At 27.1% G+C, this 24,608-nt stretch overlaps 1 protein-coding gene across 5 annotated transcripts; it reads right to left on the bottom strand.

The window, feature by feature from the left end:
* Window positions 1-4,388: 4,388 nt before the first annotated feature.
* On the bottom strand, window positions 4,389-24,608 carry LOC135928178 (BTB/POZ domain-containing protein KCTD12-like). Of its 5 annotated transcripts, XM_065464550.1 has the most exons (5): window positions 24,496-24,591; window positions 23,955-24,229; window positions 23,614-23,882; window positions 23,425-23,562; window positions 4,399-4,772 (listed from the first exon to the last, which is right to left on the bottom strand). In XM_065464550.1, the coding sequence occupies exons 2-5, from the start codon at window positions 24,226-24,228 to the stop codon at window positions 4,518-4,520; spliced, it is 936 nt and encodes a 311-aa protein (XP_065320622.1). In that variant the 5' UTR covers window position 24,229; window positions 24,496-24,591; the 3' UTR covers window positions 4,399-4,517. The 5 variants fall into 5 exon arrangements, with proteins under 5 accessions (XP_065320621.1, XP_065320622.1, XP_065320620.1 ...); XM_065464549.1 differs by having other exon boundaries at window positions 4,389-4,772; window positions 23,617-24,229; XM_065464548.1 differs by having other exon boundaries at window positions 4,404-4,772; window positions 23,614-24,229.

Raw genomic sequence — 24,608 nt, 5'->3', positions numbered from 1 at the left:
GCGTCCGCAGGAATTTGGTGTGGGGGGGGGTAATTAAAATTTTTTTAAATAAAATTATTGTTATTTAAAAATATCAAGCATAAATTTATTAGGACTAATAACTATTTCTAATATACAAATTTAAATTAATATGAATTATAAAAAATTAAATATATAAACCGATATATAAAAATAAATTTGATTTAAAAAATATTAAACGAATATAACCGGCGGCATATAAATACTTTAAATAAATCTGAATTATAAAATATTAAGTGGATATAACCAGGATATGATGACTTTAAAATAAATAATCCATAATAGAAATTTAAATTTTTTTGAGCTTTTAAAATTTATATATAAAGTATAAAAAATCTAAATGTTGGAAATATGAATAATTATATTTTTTATGTAAAAGAAAAATATATAAGACATTTAAAAATGATAGCACAAAAAATATTATAGAAACATATTTTTATTATGTAAAATCCAATCTTCGTTGGGAGGGAGCTAATTTTTCAATTATCTCATCCGTGTTTGGCGTCAAATGCCTATGAATATTCAAAAGGGCCAGACCATTCAACCTACTTTCAGAAGTTGTACTTCTTAGGTACGTTTTTAATCTTCTTAAAGAAGAGAATGTTCTCTCATTATTTGCAGTACTAATGGGAAGAGTTGCTAATATATATAATAATTTCAATATATTGGGAAAATAATCTAAAAGATGTTTGAAATGATGCAGAGCATCATAGCATTTTTTGGGACTATATCAACCATAGTTAATCTTTTATACCATAGTTGGCATTCAGCTAATAAAGCATCATGAGATACATTAATGTCTTCATGATAAAAATCTTCCAAATATTTAATTTTTTTTCTATCACCATCTGAAAAAGGTTCAGAGGGCTTTTGCGGAAGTAATATCTGCAGATTGATAAGTGTTTCTTGATAAATTAAAAACCTTTCATTTACTTGGGTTATAAATGTATCCAAAAGAGATATAAAGACATTTATTTTATAATATTCTTCTATTGACCCTATATTAATATTTGGAGGATAAGTTTGCCTTACTGTAAGTCGAGGGAGACAAATATTGAACTCGTATAGCTCTGCTTTTGATTCAACATTAACATATAAAATATGAAATTCCCCATCAGCATTAGCTCTAATTTCTTTGAATTCTAATAAAATTGTCTCTGCTATTCTCATCATCTCAATCAAATCAATATCAGGTTTTTGAAAAGTATTACATAAAATAGTTGTATAATTAAATAATTTATTAATACATTCTAATGCGAAAAAAAAATTTGGTATAAGTATTGAATCCAGTAACTTGCTTGCTTCTGAAGAAATATCTTTTTCAGATATTGTGATATTTCTATAAGAGCATTAATAATCGGCTCTTCTAACTCGATAAAAGCTGTTACTGCTTGATGTCGAAGACTCCATCTTGTTGGACAAGCTTTTTGCAATTTTTTTCTCCTTGTTGGGCAAGGAGTTTCAGATATAATTCTGTTCAAAATATTTTGACGCTTGGGGTATCTAAACATCTCATAGATGCTAGATATTTTATCTGATATAAATATAAAAAATTTAATTTAATAATTAAAAACCTAAGCAATTTGATATCAATGGTAAAGAACATGAATCCTATATTGCTAAGTTGAGTGAATGGGCAGCACAGTGGACATATATAGCTGTTGGACATTTTTTTTAAATAAATGCCTGAAGCCCATTGAATTGTCTCATTGCACGTGCTCCATCATACCCTTGCCCACGTATTATATTTATATTTAGCTATATTTTTTAAAATAATTATATAATAAGATTAATAATTACTTTTAATTTTTTAAGATTCACAAATATTACATCAGCTAAAGCAGACCCAGTCATGCTTAAAACAGGAATAAATTGAAGAAACATTTCCTTGATAATGTTTTTATGAGTATCTACATATCGCGCACACAACGACATCTGCTCAATGCCAGCAATGTCCGTGGTCTCATTTGCCAAAATTGAGAAGCATGGGGCAGAATTGATTTCAACAATCAATTTTTCTAAAATGATATTGTTGCAAATATCAATTATCTCATTTTATATCCTAGGGCTGAGATAAGTAGCATTTTTATTGGTACTAATGAGGCTCTCCATTAATACAGGATCTCCTGATGCTTTAAATTTTAAAAGTCCACGGAAATTACCTTCGTTATCATTATTATTAAAATTTAAGCTTCTTGAATCCTTGTGGCCACGAAGTGCTAGGCCTTGCAAGCCACAATATAAAATAGCCTCAATAGTTAGTTTTATCTTGCCTCTATTTTCTTTTGTAATTTTAACCCTATTTTTATCAATTATTGATGAAATGGGAATCATATCCCCCTTTTGAATTCTTTTGAGGAAATCAACAGTTCACAGCTTTTGTTTATTAAATTATCATACTATACTTTTTTGCTTTTTGGCATGATTTTGACCTTCAGCGTTTTTTAAAAAAAGTCTAATATCCATGACTAGAAATTTAAAAATTATAATACCGGGAAATTTAAAAATAATAGATAAATATTACGCCACAAAGAAAGCTTGAAAATGAAATTAATTGATAAAGTAAATTAGTAAATAAAAAAGGTAATAATATAAAAATTTAAAAGAAATAGATATGAATAATTATAATAAAATATAAAAATATAAAAAATAATATTTTTGAAAAATATGTCCGGCATCTGCATTATCCCCCCCCCCCCCCCCCCGCTGCGTAGGCCAATGAGTGTTGTTCATAAATAAGTAAAAATTTATATTTGTTGAAAAACCTAATAAAGGATGTGCCTTTAGTGTTTTAACATTTTCGTCATTCTAGTCTGTCTATAATATAATTATCGAGCCTACCTTAGACAGTGCCTAACTAAGATAAGTCAAGAGATGACCCTAATTATAAATCATAATAAGACTTCTGCAAATTTTGTAAACGTAATATAAATTTTAAGAGTATTAAAAAAAGAAAAGGACATATTTGCCTACAATCGGTTTTTATTTTCTCATTATATTATATCGTTTGATATTAAAAATTATCACATTAAATTTATAATATTAAAAAACGTTTATAATATTTTTTGCAATAAAAACAAATTAATAATTTGTATATCTAATACATTTCACAATAATCTGGTTATCTTTTGTTTTATATACATTATTTTAACTTTTGTATGCGTTGCGAGCTATATTTCCAAAAAAACCGAAAACTGAAATAAATTTTCAGTTAAAAACTAAGTTTAGCCGGCTAAAATGGTTAAAATAGAGCAATTCTACACTACAATCCTCATCATTGAAATAATTTTCCAATATTATTTTATTTTATCAATTATTCAAATAAATAACCAGTTTATAAATGTTTAGCAAAACCAGAAATCAATATTAAAGCGTAAAGATGATATAAGCGGGAATGTTGTTTTGTAATAAGCTGTTTATGGATAGTTGAAGTTTTTATAACTAACACAATGATACTAATAGCATAAAATTCAAATCAGCAGATCATGGGGAAGGGGGTATTGAGACGAAATTGTTTAGAATGATATATATAATTGAAAACATCCATAATAAACAAGGTGGTTAATATTAGTCTAGGTCTATCTCCGATTTTTCATAAGGTTAAGATGTTAGAATAAGTGATCTGCATCGGGCTTTATTTTTCAAGCCTGCCTGGCACATTTTTTTTTAATTTGTCCCCGACCCGATCCCAAACGAATTTTTTTATAAATTTCGAAAAGATCGACCCAAAATAAAAATTATTTATACGCCAGGCACGACCCAAATATATTTAAATATAGAAAATTATATATTATTTTATTGTAAAAAAGATTTTCTACAAATAAAAAATATTAGCACCTTGTTTCTTGCATGAGTTTTATAATATATCAATTTATTTGACAAAATGTAATGATATCATATTTAAAAATTTAAAACCAACCCGAAATTTTTAAAAAATAGACCCTAGCTCGGGCCAGCTAGAATTCAGAACTTAGTTCCCAAGTCATCCCCTAAATTATATCATGCACTTAATTTTTTTTTAGAAAAATAAAATAAAGAAATATTTGAGGTTGAAAGCTTGGTAAAATTAAATTCGTTAAAACAAATAATACTTATTATCATAAAGCCTATGTTCCTACCTTTAGAATCATTTTAAGATATTGCTTCTTAATTTAGTTTAGACTATCCAACCTAATTTAGATTATCTAATCAGTTGCTAATACACAATATAAGTATTATAATATATAACAAATATAATTAACACCGAAAACATACACATATTTCATAAGGCTCAATTTACACATAAATCTTTTTATTAAACTTACTTATATCACATTTATTATATTATATATAATTTATAAAACATGAAATCATCATTAATTAAATATTTTAACCAATTGAGAAGACATTATTTATTGAAAATGACAAGAATCATTGCATTATCATATTTTATAATTATACTTATTTTTTTCGAACGTAGTAAAAAAAAAAATTTTTTACGAAAAAAGTATAAATATAAATTAAGGTCTACAGAAAACGAATTCATTGTAATGATTCCATTTATTTTCTTCGTTATCCATGGATGGTTTACCCAAATCAACTTTGCAAGCGGATGAAGTTGATGATCCACACGCGCACACGCACTTAAAACCACATCTTTGAAGATCATCGAAGGCTTGCTCCAAAAAGTTATGTTTTAAGAAAAATCGCGAGCTGTATCTCTCATAATGACCTCTGTCGGGATCCCTGCTTTCATTTAGAGTATCACCAAAAATCTAAAATATTATATTATATTTGTTGAATTTATTCTGTCCAGCCCGGAAATTAATTTTATTCTTAAGTTTGGCCTGGATTAAAAATTAAACTATTTTATGGCCCAGATACGGGGAAGGGCCTGTAGGTAACTGAAAATTAGATTTAATATATATTTTTTTAAATATAATAATTTATAATGCACGGGGGAGGGAGTCTCAGCGTCGATGGCTTAATTAGGGTCTATTGAGTTTTGGATTGCCACACTTAACCTATTTTTTTCAAATTTAAATAAGTTAAATTACAAACAAACTTTTGAGTTGTATAATTGGATTTCTTATAAAATCTATAATAGGGAAGACCGGGGAGCATGCGAGCCTTAAAAGGCAAATGTCAATAAAATTAAAACTTCTTAATATTTAATAAATAATATCTCATTTTTTAAATTTACTTTTATACTATATATATAAAAATGATTTTTTTAAAAAAATACTTTTTTTAACAGTATTAATTAGGAAAAGAAATTTGGGAAAGGATGAGCTACACCCGGGGAAGGATGAGCTTTCCCATGAGGCCCTTTTGAGCTGTAAAATATTGATTAATTTTAAATATAGAAATGATTATATTATTGCACTACTTTATGGATGAAAATAAGCCATAATGGAAAATAATTATAAAAAATTAGTGAAATTTAATGACAATTTAAATAGTAAAGAATAGATTGAAATTGCAACAGGATCTATGTGCCCAAGAGCATTTGCCTGAGACAAAGACCCATAAAAATTTTATATGCATTTATTAGACAATTGTAAAATATTGTTTCTTGCTCTTTCTTAAATATTTGTCTTGAAGTAGACAATTTAAAATATTGTTGTTTTATTAATATTGATTTATATCTTTTTACTGACCAAGTTTGTTTTCTTCATAATGACTAGCAAGGACGGATTTTGATTGAATATATTAATAATTTCATCATTTGTTATTTGTTTCCATTTTCTAATATAATTTATTACCATATTCAAGTTTCGATAAGCAAAAATAAATTTTAAAAATAACGCTCAAAAAGCTCATATGAGCCCCAGACCCTCAATATCTTTAAAATTAATTAATGATTTAAACATTTTTTGTTCAAATAATAGTAATTTTATATAGGATAAGGTATAATCTTTTATATAAGATAGTTATAGGATAATTAAAACCTTTATTATTTTTTTAATAAATTGCATCATTTAAAAAAGTAACTTTTGAGAGTAAAGCATATATTGTATGTAATCCGATATTTAAAAATTATAGCGCATTTGCATAATATAGATAAAATATTTAGTTTTAAAAAGTTGAGTACTCTAGTAGAAAACCCCAAGGCTCGCAAGATCCTCGGGCTCATAAGATCCCGTTCCCACCTAAAAATATTATTTATGCTGATTATATAATAATCGAAATCGTGAACATAATTATCAAAAAAAAGTTTGAAAAAAATATATACATCATTTCAAATACATTTCAGAAGTATATCGTTATATTTTTTTTTAAAACGAACATCTTTCATATAATTGGCAATCGTTGTAATTAGTTAGGTTAAAATGAATTTCAAAACAAGATAGTGATAGCCAAAAAATTTTTTATCGATTCAAAACATATTTTAAACAAACATCATTATGGTTAGATTATCTCAAGAGAATATTGACAATATTAAGCCTTTATTTTTATAGAAAACGCCTAATATTATAATCCAAGTTTATTCTCAATCTCAATTATAAGTTTATGATATGATTGATATAAATTAATAACAGATTAAATTAACAATGATTAATATATCAATTATTTATCAAAAAATTTTCACACTTAGAAAGCTTACACAAAAAAACGTTAACCATTTATATTTTAGGAAAACGGAATTTGATATTATTTCGTTATTTAAAAAAATCTATTTTAATTTCCAGGAATTATTGGCATTTTTAATTTTGTATTTAAAAAAATTCTAACATTTATTAACTTGTTTTGCTTTTAGTTTTCTTTACTTTTGTTTTTGTTCAATTTTGATTTTAATAAAATAATTTTCGTTCGGCTCTCACACATTAGCCTCTTTTTAAAGAGTTAGGACAACGGATAACATCTAAGACGATGATTCCAACGAGGGATATTGCTTTTGGCAGAAGATGAGCCGAAACATTGTTAAAACAAATTAACTTAGCTACATATTCTCGATTAATGAATATAATAGAAAATAAGCTTTTTAATAGTCAAAGGAAACAACAATATAACAAAAATAAGCTTATTGCTTTTTAATGGACATAATAATAAGATAAAATATTCTTTTAATCATATGTTTTTATTTCTTTTCAATCAAATTCATATATGCACTAAGGTTTGGGAACTTCCACTTTACTTATTTCCATCAGGAAATTATAATATTTCGAATTTATCGGTACCGTTTTATATAATTCATTATATTATTTCATCATTAATTGGTATTTTATAACACCCAAATAGAAATGATTTAGGTCATGTCCCGTTTCGTCATATTTCAAAACAGTCGTTTATCTAGCCGACTATATAGTTTCCACTTAATAGTTTGAAGCTATTTAGATTTAAGTAAACGGTAAATTGCCTTTGTTTTATTTGTACCGAAAAAATATATAAATAATATTTATTTAAAATATACCCGAGACCTGCAGAGGAATTTTTTTTAAATTAAAAATTTCAGACCCGGACGATTTTTTAAATATATATTATATATATTTAAAATTTTTATAGCTAATAATGGTGATTAAAAATATTTGGTTTTTATAAGGCCTGGCACGTGTATTTTTTAAATTTATTGAATTTTTTTAAAATTTTTATAGCTAATAATGATGATTTAAAATTAAAATATACGGCCCAGCCTGGGTATTTTTTTAAAAAAAAATTTCAGGCCCCGCCTTGCTCGGGTAAATTTAAAAATTAAAATACAGCTCGGTCCGTGTATCCAGGCCTGACTTAGGGCCGGGTATGCAAGTCTCTGATATGCACATTTAAACTAAACTCAAAATATGTCAGATATGTCCTGGTTTGACTTATTACACAGCCTGCTATATAGCTTTGAATAAAAAAAGCCTAAAAGTAAGAGAAAAATAATAATGCCATCAAACACTTAAAAACAAGCCAAAATAGTGTTCCCTAGTTCAATAGCTGTTTAGCATAGGTTAAACAGAAATAAATATAAAAAATAAGTCGAAACAGGCCACGGTCTCATTGTTTAAATTCAAAATCTACGGTTTTGGTAATTTTCATAAATTTTTTTAATAATAAATAGAAGAATTGGGTTTTATTTATTTCAGAGACCTTCAGGCCCGACCCTAAGCCTGGCTCGACCCGTGTTTAAATATACCAGGGCCGGGCCGAATACTTTAAAACCAAATTGAAATCGCCATTATTAGCTATAAAAATCAAAAATAAATAAAATATATTTTAAAAAAATCCGGACCGGGCCGTACAAATATTACCTCTGCAGGTCTCTGATTTATTTTTTGCTTTATAACAAATTTTTGCCAAATTCGTTATTATAATTTTAATTAATCTGATATCACTGGCGTAACCAGAAGGGAGAGTGGGGGGGGGGGTGTAAGCGACAAACCTCTTTAGCAAAATTGTCAGTTTTCTTAAGTACTATTTTAAATAAAACTAATAAAAAAATTCCCCATAACTTTCCCTGCCCTCTTTTCCCAAATATGAGTACAAGAATAATCAATAAAGTTGATGACGGAAATAACCAGCTAAAGCCCTCTCCCCCGTTCTTACCAAAATCTTGATACGCAGGATAAGTATTAGAGATCTGCAATGGGCGGGGTTTTAGCCAAAAAGCCCGCCCACTTGTTGTTTGGAATTTTTTAACCGGCCCGCCCACTTATAATTTATTTATAAAATTTACCCGCCCGTCCACCCATTATTCTATAAATTTTGTTAAAAATTATTTTAAGGCTGGTTTGGCTCTTTATTCATTTATTTTCATGTATTTTTAAATAAACATATATAATATGCAACATTATGAAACAAGACTATTATTTTTTCAACAAACCACGCCCGCCCATTACTTTAAAAATAACCTGCCCGCCACAGGCCCAATGTTAAAAATATTTTAGAAAACCCGAGCACGCTCGCCCGAAGCATGGGCAGACGTGGGTGACCTTTAATATGTATTCATATTCTGAAAGGTATTCGTAATCATAGCATTTATCACTATTCTCTGATAAAATTATTGGTCTTTCGATTTCTCCGCAATTTTTTAATAATTTTTATGCAAATGGACGTTAGGGTGAATTTAAGAAACGGTAATTAATTTATAAAAAAATGACAGATGTAAATTTCCTATTTTTAAAATTTTAGTTGTGAATTAATAAGTAATAATATGATTATATTAGAAGGAGGTAAATGATTTAAGGATTATTTTAGATTTCGGAAAAAAATTTTTAAAATTAATTACCTAATATAAACAAATCTTAGATAAATAAATTTATAGCATATTGCTCAAATTAAACAAGCATTGTTAAATTACATAAGTATATTATTGCCAAAATTATATGGAAGTAGTTACAAATTACACAATTATATTTTGCAATTTAAATGTGTATACAAATTTAAAGAAAATAATTTTTCCTAAAAATTGATATAACGAAATGCAAAAATATTCCTTCATTCCTTTTAGAAATATACAGTAGGGGGTCTGCCGTATTAGCCTGGGGTTCTTGCCCTATGGCTTTCTTCTAAAGTATTAAATAAATGGTAATCATATTACCAAAAAAATATTTTATATGCAGCCACCAGCCATAATTTTTTATATATAATTGGATCAGACTAAAACTCTAGTTTTGTTTTAGATTCCAAGTATATAATAAATAAAGTATAGATATGGGGACCAATAACTAAATTTAAAGAAATCATGATTCTTCAATAATTATATTTATTTCAGTAATATCATTTTTTAGCCGTTAAAGATGTAATATGCCATTATCATAATTAACCTCTAAAATTATAATTATACATTGATAGTAACTTTAGTTTATCTTCTTCTGTTGACCAGCATTGTTACTGTTCATTTAATTATTTATCATTTGCTGCCACCTTTGAGGTCACTAGCACTTATTATTTATAATAAACGTTTTACTCAAATAGAGGGTATTATAATTAGTTCAAATTAAATTTAAACTAGCCAAACCCATTTCTGCCTCTCTTCTCAAGTGACACAACCTACTTTATATTATATTATATTATATTATTATATATATAATAGATCCAAAATTATAAATTTTTATTCTTCGGTATACCTACACATTATCTATAATTATTTAAAAATTGATAATAATCGATTTTGTTAATCGCCGTGTCGTGATAGGTAGAGACATATGTCTTATTTCAAAAAAAATATTCTTGCGACGATTATTCATTAAAATTTATTTAAGTTTTATATTATTTGATAAGTTAAGTTTTAAAATTGTTATAAAAAGAAGATATCGCTCCCTTTTCGCGGTTATAGACATAGCCTTAGGCATGCTAAAAATGCATATATTTTTTTTTATAAATATAGGACAGGTAATATTTTGGTTTTAAAAAAATATTATACTTATACTTATATACATAAATCTATATTTATAAATACTTTTTCCCCTTATTTGAATTATAATATACTATAATTAAGGGCCGTATTAAAAATTTCCGCTTATTGGGAGGGGAAGGGGGGAGGGAGAGAAAAATATTTAAAAATGCATATTTAGTTCATATTCTTTCTGAGTTATGATATTATTTTTTTCTCATGGTCTATTATATTAAATTCGTCATTTTTAAAATGGATTCGTGAATGCCCTGCCTAACAAGGCCCCGAAATACTTCTTCATAGTTATAGCCCTGCTAGAATTATATTTTTTCAAGATACTTACGAGAAGATTACTATTACTAGTGGTATCGCTAGCTTTTTCATCGAGAGGGCTTACAATAAAAAAGAAAATTTTATCTATAATTAGTTTGAAAAAGAATAAATGATATTGATATAAAATAAAATAAAATTCAACATTTTCAAGGAGACCTCCAAAGTTTCCCTAGAGTTTGAGATCCTTGTTCTGCCGTAACAACGCTTACTACTGTAATATATACCTATACTGTTAAAAGTTAAATTGTATATTAATTATTTTACTTTGAAAAGTTATTCAAATATTGTAACCTTGGTATTATCCTTATTAAATATTCACGCAAATTATTTTTGTGAATTTGATACAATTATCTTTTATAATACAAAAATATTATCAGGTACCATCATTTTATTTTAGGTTATGCAAACAAGATTTTCTAACTATGAATAGCGATATACTTACGCTATAAAAAACATGTTTTTATCGAATTCTTCATCTCGCTTAAGACATGATGCAGGCTTGTTAAACTATCCTTTTAAAAAGACTGAATTCTGATTATAAATAGGATTGTGATCAATGATCCAAACTTTAAAAAAAACAAATCTTGATTCCAATCCTTTTACATTACTGAGAGATAAAATGCAAATTTTTTCGTTGAATCGCTCCTTTCGATTAGATTTAGATTGCAGTGAAATCAATATAAAAAAACTTGAGGAAAATCATATATTTCAATTTCCTATGAAAAAGTTTTTTTAGAAATAATATTTCAATTCAATTTGTGTTACTAAATTATTTCATCTATTTATCATTTGTAAAAAAAAATTTTTTTAAAAAAAAGAGATCGGATGATCGATCAATAGTAAAAAGATCTAGATCATGATCCTTTTTTTAAAAAAGGATACAGGCAATTGCCAAAATTAGAGTGGACAAGTTCGTTAATCCTTGGATCACGATATCTTAACAACTGTGACGTAATGTAGTATAGCATGTGTGAGATCATTTTAATATAAATACTCAATTTTTTATGAAAATTTTAAAGTATTCTAGTAATATGAAGGGAAAGATTCTAGCTAAATACATTTCATTTTGAGCTTGTTCCCATTTATGACAGGATTCGAATTAGAGAATATTTTCAAACTAACAACCCTACACGTGAGATAAAAAATACGCTCTCTACCCGACCCAATCTAACCCCAAAAAATAAAAATTTGTACCCGACACAACCTAACATAAAATTATTTTATATTCACCCAACCCGGAAAATCATATAAAAAATTTTACCCTGTAATTTAATTATTTTTTAATATGTTATTTAGAAATATGTATGAAATTGTGAAATATTTATACAATCAAGACATGATTTATTGATGTCAATAAATAATAAAATTGTAAAAGAATTATTCCAAGTCCGACCCACCCGAATAAAAAATATTCTCGACCTTATTCACCCCAAAAATAAATCAGAATTCTCGACCCATCGGGTTTTACAGTTGAAATTCTTTTTGTTTCGTCATTTCTTCCTTTATTATGTAGATTTGTGGGATAAGGGAGGCCGGGGTGTTTAACCATAAAGCGTGATCCCATTTTTAAATTAAAGACGCGAAGATATTTAATTTTGATTTTGGTGGTATGCATTTTTACACATTTTATTTTGATATAATTGACTATTAATATTGCCAAATATGAAAAATATTTGCAAAAGATTTTAATTTTTATTAAATTTAAAAAATATTAATAAAAAATTTAACTTTTTTAGCAAAATTGAAACCCTCTCAGGGGCTTGCAAAATGAGGGTAATTTGAACGGCGAATAAATATATCATTATTATAATATATTCTTTTGAATTTTTATTTATCTTTGATTATTTTGTAGATTATTATTAAATTTCATAAGATATTATAAAAAATGCAAAGTATCAAGTATTTTATATGTTCTAAATCTATTTATAACTATCAATAATATTTGGATAAAATATAATCCAAATATTATTGATAGTTATAATTTAAACAATAAAGGATTAACATTATTCTCTGAATATCAGTCTTATCTTAAGCAATAAAAATGATATTTATGTTCACTAAATGGCAGGAAATATGTTTAGAGGAGACTGGGGAGGATAACACCGGGGCTTGGCAGACCTTTTTATCTCATTTTAAAATTAAATAATCTAGAGGGATTAAATTTTATTCTAATATAAATTTTATTAGCATTCATCTATGGGCAAAAAATCTTTTGAAATAATTATTAAAAATTTAATTTAAGAAAAATTTTGATATATAATTTAAAAGATTTTTACATGACAGAATTTTAATTTTTTATTAAGTTATATAATTAATCATTTATATATGAATTGAATTTTATAGCAAAGTTTTAACCCTATTTTGTAATTTGAGTAATGAGTATTTATTTTGTCTAGATATTATTCCAATCATGATTAGTCAATTTAGAGCTAGCGGGGCTTGATAAACCATCGTCAATTATGGCAAATATTCCAAAATCTTGGAAAGAAATTTCACGGCTGAGTATGATTGGTATTTAGAATTTATGCTAAGAATCATAATCTTATTTTTATATATCCAAAATGTTTATTAAATTAATAAAATTAAGTTATAATTATTATATATAATTAGTTTTAATTTAAAGTATTAGGATATTTTGAACAATGGAATAATAAAATTATTCTATACGTATCATTATTAATAATTAAAATGCATTTCAATTCATTATAGTCTATAAAAGACTAATGCTTTAGGAAGCCCCTTGCAGTAGTTTGCTTAATCCCACTATTGGTCAACCACAAAAAATAAAATTTCAAAAATATTATTATATACTTAAAAATATTTAAAAGGCACATTCATAGAGTATAGATATAAGATTGATTCATATATTGTTCTTTATAAAATCTAAAAAAAACATAGGAGTTAATGCCGATTTTTAAAAATCAGTTCGACTAGCCCCAGTCTCCCCTACCCACCAAACTAAACTATTACCAATATACGCATTAAATAACTTTATTATTTCATAGGAATAAAATGAGAAAATTATTTGTTTAGACATCTATTTTATGTTTATAAAAATTTATATTACAAATAGAAAATGCTTAAAATTGTAATGATTTGTAGTAACAACATCTACATCAGTTATTCCAATATTAAAAGAAAAATTTAAGTATTCTTCCTTCTCGAAGAATATTTTAAAATTAGGGTCCAACCAAAAATTGAAACGAGCCCTTATAAGTATCTTTAGTAAGACCAAACATAGCAAAATCAAGAGGTTTGTAACGGGTTTTTATACACATATTATCTTACAATTAACGAATGACACAACAATATAGTTTTTTTTAATTAGCATGGTATAATGATGGCTATATAAATTTAAGGAAATAGAATTTTAATTCATTTATTTATCCTAAATTTTTAAGTTTAAAAAGATACATACCCGTCATGAATCAAGTTTAAGATATGCTGCTGTCAAAAAAAACTTTATTTCTGGCTAATTTGGAATAAAACTTGCCAAAAGGTTTTAGTTTTTTCTATACTGGCTTTCATTTTTATCCATTTCCGTAAATTTATATAGCAATTATACCGAACTTCAAAATGGTCTCGCAATTCTATTCATACGAGTGTTTGTTACGATGCCTTCTATTCACCCTTAACCAATGCCACATAGATTTACTTATGCGATACCCATTTTAGCTTTGGGCCAGAAGTCAACACATTTGCGCCCCTCCCTCTCTCCCTCCATCCTTCCCAACTATACAACCATAATTGGCGTATCAAAAAATATTAATAATTCTTTAATTCAGATTGGCATAAGATTAAATCTGGGTTTCTAGATCTCACGGATAAGGGAAAATCGCAAACCATGATTTTCAAAATTTTAAGCCTTTCACTTTTTCTCAAAGTTTTTGATCATTTTGAAATAATCACTCTTTTCTCACATTTTATATTACGTTTTATAAATAAATATAATATTTTCCAAAATATATAACAATTTTTAAATTATTTATGCAAAAAAAAATATAAATTTTTAATTATTTATTCAAAAAATATGAAACTTTAAAAAAATCAAATGTTTTGATTTCAAAAAAATGATAGTTTTTCGCTACTAAATCCAAACCGATCATAAATATTTTAATATTTAATTTATAAAAAAAGTTAAATTATGATAAAAATATTTTTCATTAATTACATGGCCAAATACTTAGCTATGGTATGGTAGATTGTTTTATCGTTTGATATCAATTTATAAATACTAAAGTATTTTATATAAGTCAATATATTCATTTCAGTTGATAATTCAGATTGTTAAAAAAAACTGTTGACATGTAGCAAGGGATAGCATATAGCATTTACTAAATAAGGCTTACATTTTATTTGTACTCATATTTATAAAACAAATCTTTATCCATATAATGCCTTGGTAGGGTCTGAAAGTGCTGGAATCATGCAAGTCAGAATAATTTTTTTATTTCAGCCCTACGTTATCAGTTTCATTTCGCGTCTAATTATCATTAAAAAACATGAATTTCTTTCCCCAAGTTGGGATCGATAGCAATCGAAATAAGTTCACCTTAGTACAAGTAATTATCTTTGAGACACCACTCCCTCTATAAAGATTTTATTTGATCGTGTTAATTTTTATATCCTATTCTTGCCTATGTTTCGATATCGGAACAGCTTAATTTTTTTTATTTGGGGAATTTAATTTTTTTCCCCTATGTTGTCTGATTTTTTATTAAGATTAGCCGTTATTTGATTTATTTATTTAATCTCACCAAGATTAACATGATTTATATAATTCTTCTCACATCAGCCAATTTAAAAGTAACATCTATGAAACTTTACATATTATATTAAATAAAACTATATAATTTAGTATGTATGCTTCTATTTAAAAATTAATTTGAATTTTTTTAAATTGCCGTTTCACAAGTTTAAATTCCTAATGTTCTCATAAAAGAATAACAATTTTCTGAAGAATTAATAAAGTTCAACAAAATAAATTAGTCATAAAATAAAATTTGGGTAAAAATGGATTAAACATGTGAATGTTAAATTTACTTTACTTTTTTATGCAACATTGCTAGTAACATAAATCTAATATTTATATATAAACAAACCAGTATAATAATATTAACCAAAATTCTTTGTATATTAAATAAGATAATTAGTAATTACTACTTATTAAATATGTGGATATGAAAATTATAACCCATTTTCAATTTTAATTTATGTTAAAATAAATTTGAAAAAAAATGAAAAATATAACAATTTTGGAAAAAATTAGAATAAACAAATTATTGAGAGTTAAATATTTTATTAGAGCATGCCAGTATTCGCTACAAGCATTAATCTTTTTATAATTTAAATAGATTCCCTTATTAAGTCTTTTTATAATTTCAATATTCCCTTATTATTCTAGGAAATAATTTAAAATTATGGAATAATAATTTTGTTATGACAAAATTTATATTATGGTTGGATTGATTTCTAAGCGGTGTGCAGCAAAGCAATATATTGTTGACAGATGGTTTATTGTTGGATTTGTGTGCTCTTTTATTTGTATTTCTGCTGTTCTTACCAATGATCAGAATCTCTCCTGAAATAACAATACTTTATCAAGAAATGATCTAAGAAGAGTGGGCTAAGGATTTCCTAAAAAAAGGTATGGGGGGAGACGCCCCCCCCCATAAAGTAAAATAAAAGTTTCAAGATTTCAAATAAAAAACACCTAGAAATTCTGGGTTGAAAGGAAATTACTAAGAATTTATATAAAATCAATAGATTTAAATGTCTATATAAATTCCAATTAATTTGAATAAAAAAATTATCTAAAAAATGTTAATTAGTTTTATTGTGGGAAATTTTTTTTGGAGAGGGAGGGTACCGCACCCTCTCTCCACCATTAAAGCGATATTGCACCAACTGGTCACTATTAAATTTTATTGAATCTATTTCGTCATACCCCGTGATGGAGGACAAGGCAATCCTCAGTTTATACAGTATTTAATTTCGTTTTATAAATAATATATTTATTTTAATTTTCATTTTTTTAAAAAATTTCTATAAAATAATTCTATTAAATTATTATGATCAATAAAATAAAAATAATTGCCCATGATAAATTATTCTTTTAAAATATATAGGGGAGACCAGTGCTAGTCGTCGCAATTTTTGTCAAAATTATCATAGCTCCGAAAATAATGATCATATAAGACCTTGCAAAATACTAATCGATAACTTAAACACCTATCTATAAATAAACACAGTTATATCTTTTAAATAATTAATCATTTTTCTCTAAAAAAGTTTTAATAAAAGTAATTTTTTGAACCTAGTAGCCCCAAATCAGTGGCTTGTCGGTTAATCGATGGGGCTAGTCAAATCAAGTGGTTTATTAGGCTTCCTATGAGATACAATTTTTTTTTCAGATTTTCATATATGCTTTATTTATATTATATACTATTTATAATTATATCAAAATAGCAATCTTTTTTGGCACAGAACCCATGCGTCCAATCTTTACACACTCTGCATTGAAAGCAATCTTCAAAATTATGAAAATTTATAGTCCTGTTTACACATAATACAAACTAGTGATCTGCATCGGGCCTAATTTTTCAAACCCGACCCGGCCCAAAATTCTTTTTAGAGAAGTTTTGCCGACCCGGCCCGTACCCGAAATTTTTTATAAAAGTTTTACCGGCCCGGCCCGAACCCGAATTTTTTTAAAATATTAGGCCAGGCCCAAACCCTATTATTTTAAATAGAATTAAGCCCGGCCCGAAACCCGATTGGGCCGGGCCGGACTCGAGCCGGGCCTATTTGCAGATCTCGAATACAAACATCTTTTATTAATATTTTTACAATGTGTTTTTTTTATTTTTTATTCTGCAATTTTAATAGAAGCTGCATCTTGAATGGGGATGTGAGGTAAAAATATGGCAATAAGTTTTTTAATACCTTTTTAACAAAACCATAAAAAGTTTTACTTCATGAAATATTCAACCATAAAATCCAAACGTTATAGATATATTTAAAAGTGAAATATTAATACTAGAATAGCAATCATAACTTTAAAATGGAATGACTACATTTTCTTATTTTCAAGTAAATGAAGCCCTCCTTAGGATATAAAAAATGAGTAAATTTTAATTGAGAAAGTTAGTGGTTGATAACACTAATATTTAATATTAGTCTAGGTTTAAAGTAAATTATTATGATCCTAAAGTAAGAATTAATGCAGGGTGGATTAAATGACATGATATGAGTTACGTTGCATAATATATGATATAAGAATATATATATCTTACAGTAAATACACAAGCTTTGGTAACTAGCTCTAGTATGCAGACTATCTAGGCTTAACTAGTCTAGCTATTTATAAGTTAACCAGCTAGTTTACAAACTAGCAAGCTAATGGACAAACTAGCTTCTTAATAAATAGACTAGAAGGTTTAATAACTAATATAGAAACTAGCTGGATAATTTTTGATTTATGAATTTTTTCCAGGTTTTCAAATGTTTTATGACTTTTCTCCTATTATTTTTGTTATTTTTGATTATTCAATTATTTTTATAAAATTTTAACATTTTTCCATTTTGTCTACCAGTTAAATTCTTTCAACCTATTCTTAATTTTTTGATTTTAACAAAATTTTTTCTACATAACCTTTATATTCCTAAACCTAATACTGTACACTCATTGGATGGTTATTCGATTTATTATTGCTCAACGTAAGTTTTCTTTAACCTTAGTTTTAGCATACTACTCTAACATTATGTTATTATATTTATTTAAGCTGAGTTATTATTTATTTCTCAATATTATTTCAAATAAAATCAATATAGCCAATATTATCCTTCCATGCTTTTTATTTACGATAGATGAATATTATAATCATTTCTTATTTCTAGGTTATTATTTCTAGGTTTCTCACAATGCAAATTGAAAGTAAAATTAACATAGCCATAATAGCCCCTCCATAAATAAACTTTTATTTAATCGGGCATGGGCCTTTTGACCTCTCCTTTTACTTTCCCATGGGAGTTTAAGTAAGGGGCTTTGCCTCTTGCGCGCACAGGTAACTGCGGCCTGCCCAAAAAACGTGGATGGTTTTCTCTTATTTAGTTAAATATTTCCCCTTTTTATCCCAGTTAGATGTGCTCTTATAAGAGAACCAAGCGTTGCTCTGTTATATATATATCTTTGATATATATATGACATCTTAGGGCTAGTGTGCTTAATATCACGTATCACGTAAAAAAAATTACCTTTTACCTCATTTCCATAATTTTTTAATTTTTTCCCCCTATTTTAAAGCATTTTATTAATTTCTTAAAAATTTAATTTGATTTTTTTTCCGGTTTCAGTTATATATATTAGAGATCTGCACGGGGCCGGGTTCGGGCCTAATTTTTTAAAATAAGTAGGGTTCGGGCCGGGTGGGCCTAATATTTTTAAAAAATTCGGGCCGGGTCGGATCGGGCCTTGGAATTTTTTTTAAAATATATCTAAATTTATTAATTTTATATTGAATTTTTTATATAAAATAAAAATATTTGATTTTATTTATAGAAACTAGACGCCATATAACATATGTCTTTTATTTTGAGTAATTATAAAAATTAATTTCTATATTTAAATAAATTCGGGCCGGGCCTGGCTGGTAAATTTTTAAAAAAAATTTCGGGTTCGGGCTGGGCAGGCAAAACTTTTTAAAAAAATTTCGGGTTCGGGCCGGGCCAGCAAAACATTTTTTAAAAAAATTTTGGGCCGGGCCGGGCTTGATAGGTCCGATGCAGATCACTAATATATACACCTATAAATTTTTCCATCCATTGTTTTTGGTATTTTACAATTTTTTAACTTAATTTTCATATGTCGCTAAAATTTTCTCCACACATTTTTGAGTGAGTATTTAATAATTTTTTAGCCTGGTATTAATTTTTACCTTCTCATGTATTTGGAGTTTTTTTTATTGATCTTTTTTATTATATATATTCTCCCCTTTGATCATCTTTTAGAATTCAAAAAATGTGTGAGCAAATATTCTAAAACATCTGAGAATATATTTGCAACATCTAATTTCCCTTTAATCTTTGAGGAAGAAGAAATATGGTTCAATTTGGGTTCCAGATTTTTATCATAAAACAGAGAATCACAAAATATGCTGATAGTACTTAGGATCAAGAAGTTGGATTTTATTGTCTTAGGATGGCTAAGGATGTTTCTAAAAATATGTTTAAATTTTATCATATAGATTCTGCTAGTAATGAATCTCTCTAGTTTGTATATTTTCTAAGTTTATATATTCGCTTCTAAGTATGTATATTCATGAGGATATATATACTACTCAAATTGAAAGGTATATACTATATAGACAAACGATACAACTGCTCACGATAATATAAAGTTTAGAGACCTGAGCTATAAGAAAATAGTAAGAATATCTTTTAAAATTTGATATGAGAATGCTGAAGGGTGTCATATTAGTAGAAAAACAACATTTATTAGAACGAGAATATAAGAAGAGTAAACATGGATGGCTCCAAAACTGATTGTTTGGTCATGTTTAAATAAGATCGGTGATTTATAGAGTTAAATTAGCCATTGATTATATAATATAGATGGTAAAAGAAGAAATGAGGGCCCAAACTAAAAAAGGTTAATGGATAATTTAAGTTAATTGGGGAGAAAAACACGGTGTTATCAATACAAAAAGAGATTTACCTTACTCCCCTTGGCTAACAAATATTTTATTTAAGTGCGAAAGAATGTGGCTAGTAAATAGTGTAATTTTCCTCATATTATATAAAGATATTTATTAGTTGGTTTAATCTCTTGTGCCAATATCAGTAAAGAATGAAGATAGTGAATAGTTTATTATTTCAGATATCAAGATACCTTTTTAAATATCATTTCTATTAAGACGGTTTAAATCCATATGTCAATATCAACAACAACCAAGGATGAGGGATATGGAATATAGTGTATTTCTTAATATTTTCTTTCATATAATATTAATTTCTTATATCAACATTATAATCTTTCAAATAGATGTGGACTGCCAAGCGTATAATATATTATGGCAATGTTGATTTATAATTAGTTATCGTATTTCTAAATATTTATAATGTATAAATAAAATATTTTAAAATAGAATTTAGATTAAGTAAATTGAGAATTCGAAATATATGATTAAATTGAATCCTTTTATTACCTCGCTTATTAAATAGGTGAGGCTTTATTGGAGCAAAATTGTCCGATTCTCAATTTTTTAACCCATTCAATAAAAAAAATACTTTTTAAAAACTGATCGGATACCGATTGTTTATTTATAAATTGTTTGTTAATGTTATTATTACTGGGAATAAGTGGCCAACGGAGTGACTGGCCACCCACTATAACTAAATATCTATTGGATTATTTTATCTGAGAATCGTTCAATATATCGATTGATTAATTTAATGAAAAGGCAGTTGAGTTGTAATACCCCATTAAACCAAAATGTTCTAGATTTTTTTGTCTAACGGAGAATTTATACATTCAAATTTCTTAATATTTTATATAGATAGAATCCTTATACTCTAGTTATATTTACAAAAAAATGGAATTTAAATGCTATTTATCACTATATAAAGGACCACTTAATGATAAAAAAATTAAAAAATAATAAGTATCCATGGGTTAAGTAGTCATAATAATCATAATGTAAAATTTTATTAATTTAAGATTAGAAATGACTATTATTCCTTTTTAATTATAATATTTAAAATCGCCGGGGTGGCCTAGTGGTGTATAATGTATGCTTGGAAACCGAAGGTCCCAGGTTCAATCCTGGTAAGGAACTAAAAAATTTCAGGGTTTTCTTCGATTACTGATGTGTAAAGACATATGATAAGATAAATTTCTGAGTTGAGAAATGCCACCCCGGTCACCGACAGGCTTGGACAGCCGGGTGCTAGGATACTTGTCCAATAAACCAAATAAAAGATGACCAGCCTAACTGGGGCCATTTAAGGATGATAGCGATCTCTTGGCCAGCTCTAGGATAATGGTGACTTCGGGGGCCGTTCGAGCACAATGTCTACCAATCTACAAGGGACTTGATAACGATACTCAGGTGGGAGATCCATTGAGATTGATACGCCGGTGGGAGATCAAGCTTACAATGGAATTGATCTCCGGTGAGATATCTGTCGATATTGTTACTTCGGTGTGAGATCAAGATTCAATGCCCTCGATAGCGATACTCCGGTTGGAAACCCAAATGGAATTGATAAAAATACTCCGGTGGGATATTAGAAATATAAATTAAACAAAAGAGATAGCATGGTAATAAAGTGGTGAGAGATATTGAAGGAGCTTACCACCAGAAAAAGGTGAAAGCTAAAAAGGAAAAAAAAAATATTTAAAATACTTGTATTAAACATATAAATTTTTAATATTTTAAGTTCGAGTTCAGATAAAACTAAGAGTTCAGGTTTGGTTGTTTTATATCTTTATAATTCATATAAATGAAAAATTGTTTATGTGACTATTCAACATATGCAGGTGTTGGCTAGTCAAAAAATGACTTTTACTTAGAATAATCTAGCTAGAAAACTATAATAGACACAGTTTTGATTTTAACTTTATTTTACAGAGTAACGTTTGTAATACCCACTCATATTAAATTTATTTGATTAATAGTATTTTCTTAAAATCTTTTATCTACCACGAACAAAAGAATTGTCACTTATCCCCGATCTCCCCTAATCAGAATATTTCTTTACTATATTTTCTTAAGTATTTCAAAGCATTTTTTTATTTTAATTCTAAAATGTTTTCTTCTTAAATTCTAGAAGGTCAAAGTTTATGCTTAAGTCCTCGAGAATAAATTAAATTCTAATCTGCATCAAATATTGTAATTAAAACCCACCGAAAGAGAGCTAGAGGGATAAAAAAATGTGATATCGTTTGTTTTTATTCTATTTAACGGTAAATGGGAGAATGAAAATGTCATAATTAATATTGAAGAATTTGAGGGAGAGAAATATTTTTTGACCATTTTAGGGTGCCAAAAAAAACTTGAAGGACAGACTTGAGGGCCAAACACTTTTGGGATAACCAGGGCCCCCATCCCCTCCATGGCCACAGCCCTATGACTAATCTATTTACGATATATAATTATACGAGCTATTACACATTTAAGCAAAGGCAAATGATAGAATAATTAATTTTTTTCACGTACTAAATAATTTTTTGATGTGTATAAAGTTCTATGGTGTGAATGTGGTAATAAAATGTAAAATTTTTATAGATTAATTTGTATGCAAAATAGTTTTTACATAATGCAATTAAACTCTTAAAGAAGAAGTAACAATAAAATATTTAAAAATTACAAATATTTTCTAACTAACATATTTACGTTAAGTAAAGATGCATATAACAATTGACACAAGTTATGGTTTAATCCTTTTCACCTTGAAAAAAAAAACGACAACTAATTCATAGAGATAACGAATAATTAATATTTCTGTTAAGTTTATACACAAAGAATAATGATAGAAAGAGGGGTTCAAGATAGATCTATAAATAATATGGATTGGTTAAATATAAAGGGGATTAATTCAAAAAGCGTTAATTATAATGATGATTAAAAAATGATTATTAATCTCTTTCTATTGATCTTTTTTTGTAATCTTCAATATTCAAAAAAAAAACATATTTTAAAAAAAAGGAAGCTTATATTGAGATTTGTTATAAGATTATGTTATACAAATAAAATTATAACAATAAAAAAATATACCTCACGACATAGGCTAACTCTCCCGCAGACTAAAATTCTTGTCATCTTCCTAAACTTGACATCAGCTTGACCATCTCTACCAAAAGCAAAAGTGCCTCTATAACCCAAAGTTACATAACCATTTTCTCGATAATTTAACTATATCAGTTTGTTATTATAATATATTTATTAGTTATAAGACAATATTACCACGTCGATTCCTCCTTTAGCATCGGTCATCCTAAACTCGTCTCGACTCGGAGCTGCTAAAGATAATTTTTGTAACAGATGTGTCTTTTCATCCATAATATTGGCTATTAACATCTCCATATGAGGTAAGCGATAAAATTTGGCTTCATTTGAGAGAGCCGAAAAATCAGCGAAATTTAAAGGTAATGCGAGTTCCCCAGTTCGCATGTAATCTAGTATGTAGCGGAATAGTTGTCCGTCCCTATCCAAGAATATAACCTTTTCATTTTCTTTGGACGATATTAACATAAAAGTCAATGGTGTATTTTTAACGTGTGTTATATTGTGTATGGTGTGATTACTAGGATTTTTGGTTTCATTCAACTCGATATCGTGAAATATATCGTCGAATAGGGTTGGAAGAGTGATTGGCATTGGGGTCGGAGCCATTAATTGTTGCGCCATGTGATCCAAAGCATTCTTATTAGTACCTTCTTCTATATTTCTATGGTAAAATTTGAGATTCTTTCCCAACAGAGTACTCTTTAACGTATTGTATAGAATGCCACCAACGTTTAGATCTATCACTACTCCTTTATCCGAGGGTGAGTGTTTACCTATGTGCTGAATATTCATACTATTTAAAAAAAAGTTCTTAAATTTAATTATATTCTCCCATTTTTCTTTTAAATAATTTTCAAGTGTTCATATTTCCTTAATAAAATTTAACAATAATTTTTATGTTATTTATAATTTTGTGTCTCTAAAAATTATTATTTTAATAGAAAGTTAATCTATAAAATTAGTAAAAAAAATATATCTATGAAATAAAAAAACAATATTTAAAATTTTATTTTACAAAAATTTAACTAAGGAATTTAACAAAGAATAGTTTTTTTTTACCTTTTCAAAATTATGAATATTATCGATTTTGGGAATTATAAAATTAAAAAAATTTATTTTTTGAAAAGAACAAATTTTGGCAATAAAAAAATTTTCTCTCTAATAAAATGCTT

Source organism: Gordionus sp. m RMFG-2023, chromosome 4 (assembly GCF_954871325.1).
Source record: "Gordionus sp. m RMFG-2023 chromosome 4, tfGorSpeb1-WG-v2, whole genome shotgun sequence".
Taxonomy (NCBI): domain Eukaryota; kingdom Metazoa; phylum Nematomorpha; class Gordioida; order Chordodea; family Parachordodidae; genus Gordionus; species Gordionus sp. m RMFG-2023.
The sequence above is the reverse complement of the archived record's forward strand: the minus strand, read 5'-3'. Positions and strand labels throughout refer to the sequence as shown.

What these genes read in the sequence shown, in the direction of transcription:
- LOC135928178 (XM_065464548.1), bottom strand. Translation starts at nt 24,228, where the DNA reads ATGAATATTCAGCACATAGGTAAACACTCACCCTCGGATAAAGGAGTA. An exon ending in CTAAAGGAGGAATCGACGTG is followed by an intron (nt 23,563 to 23,613) that starts GTAATATTGTCT and finishes AAACTGATATAG; the next exon opens with TTAAATTATCGAGAAAATGG. An exon ending in GAGTTAGCCTATGTCGTGAG is followed by an intron (nt 4,773 to 23,424) that starts GTATATTTTTTT and finishes ATAATATTTTAG; the next exon opens with ATTTTTGGTGATACTCTAAA.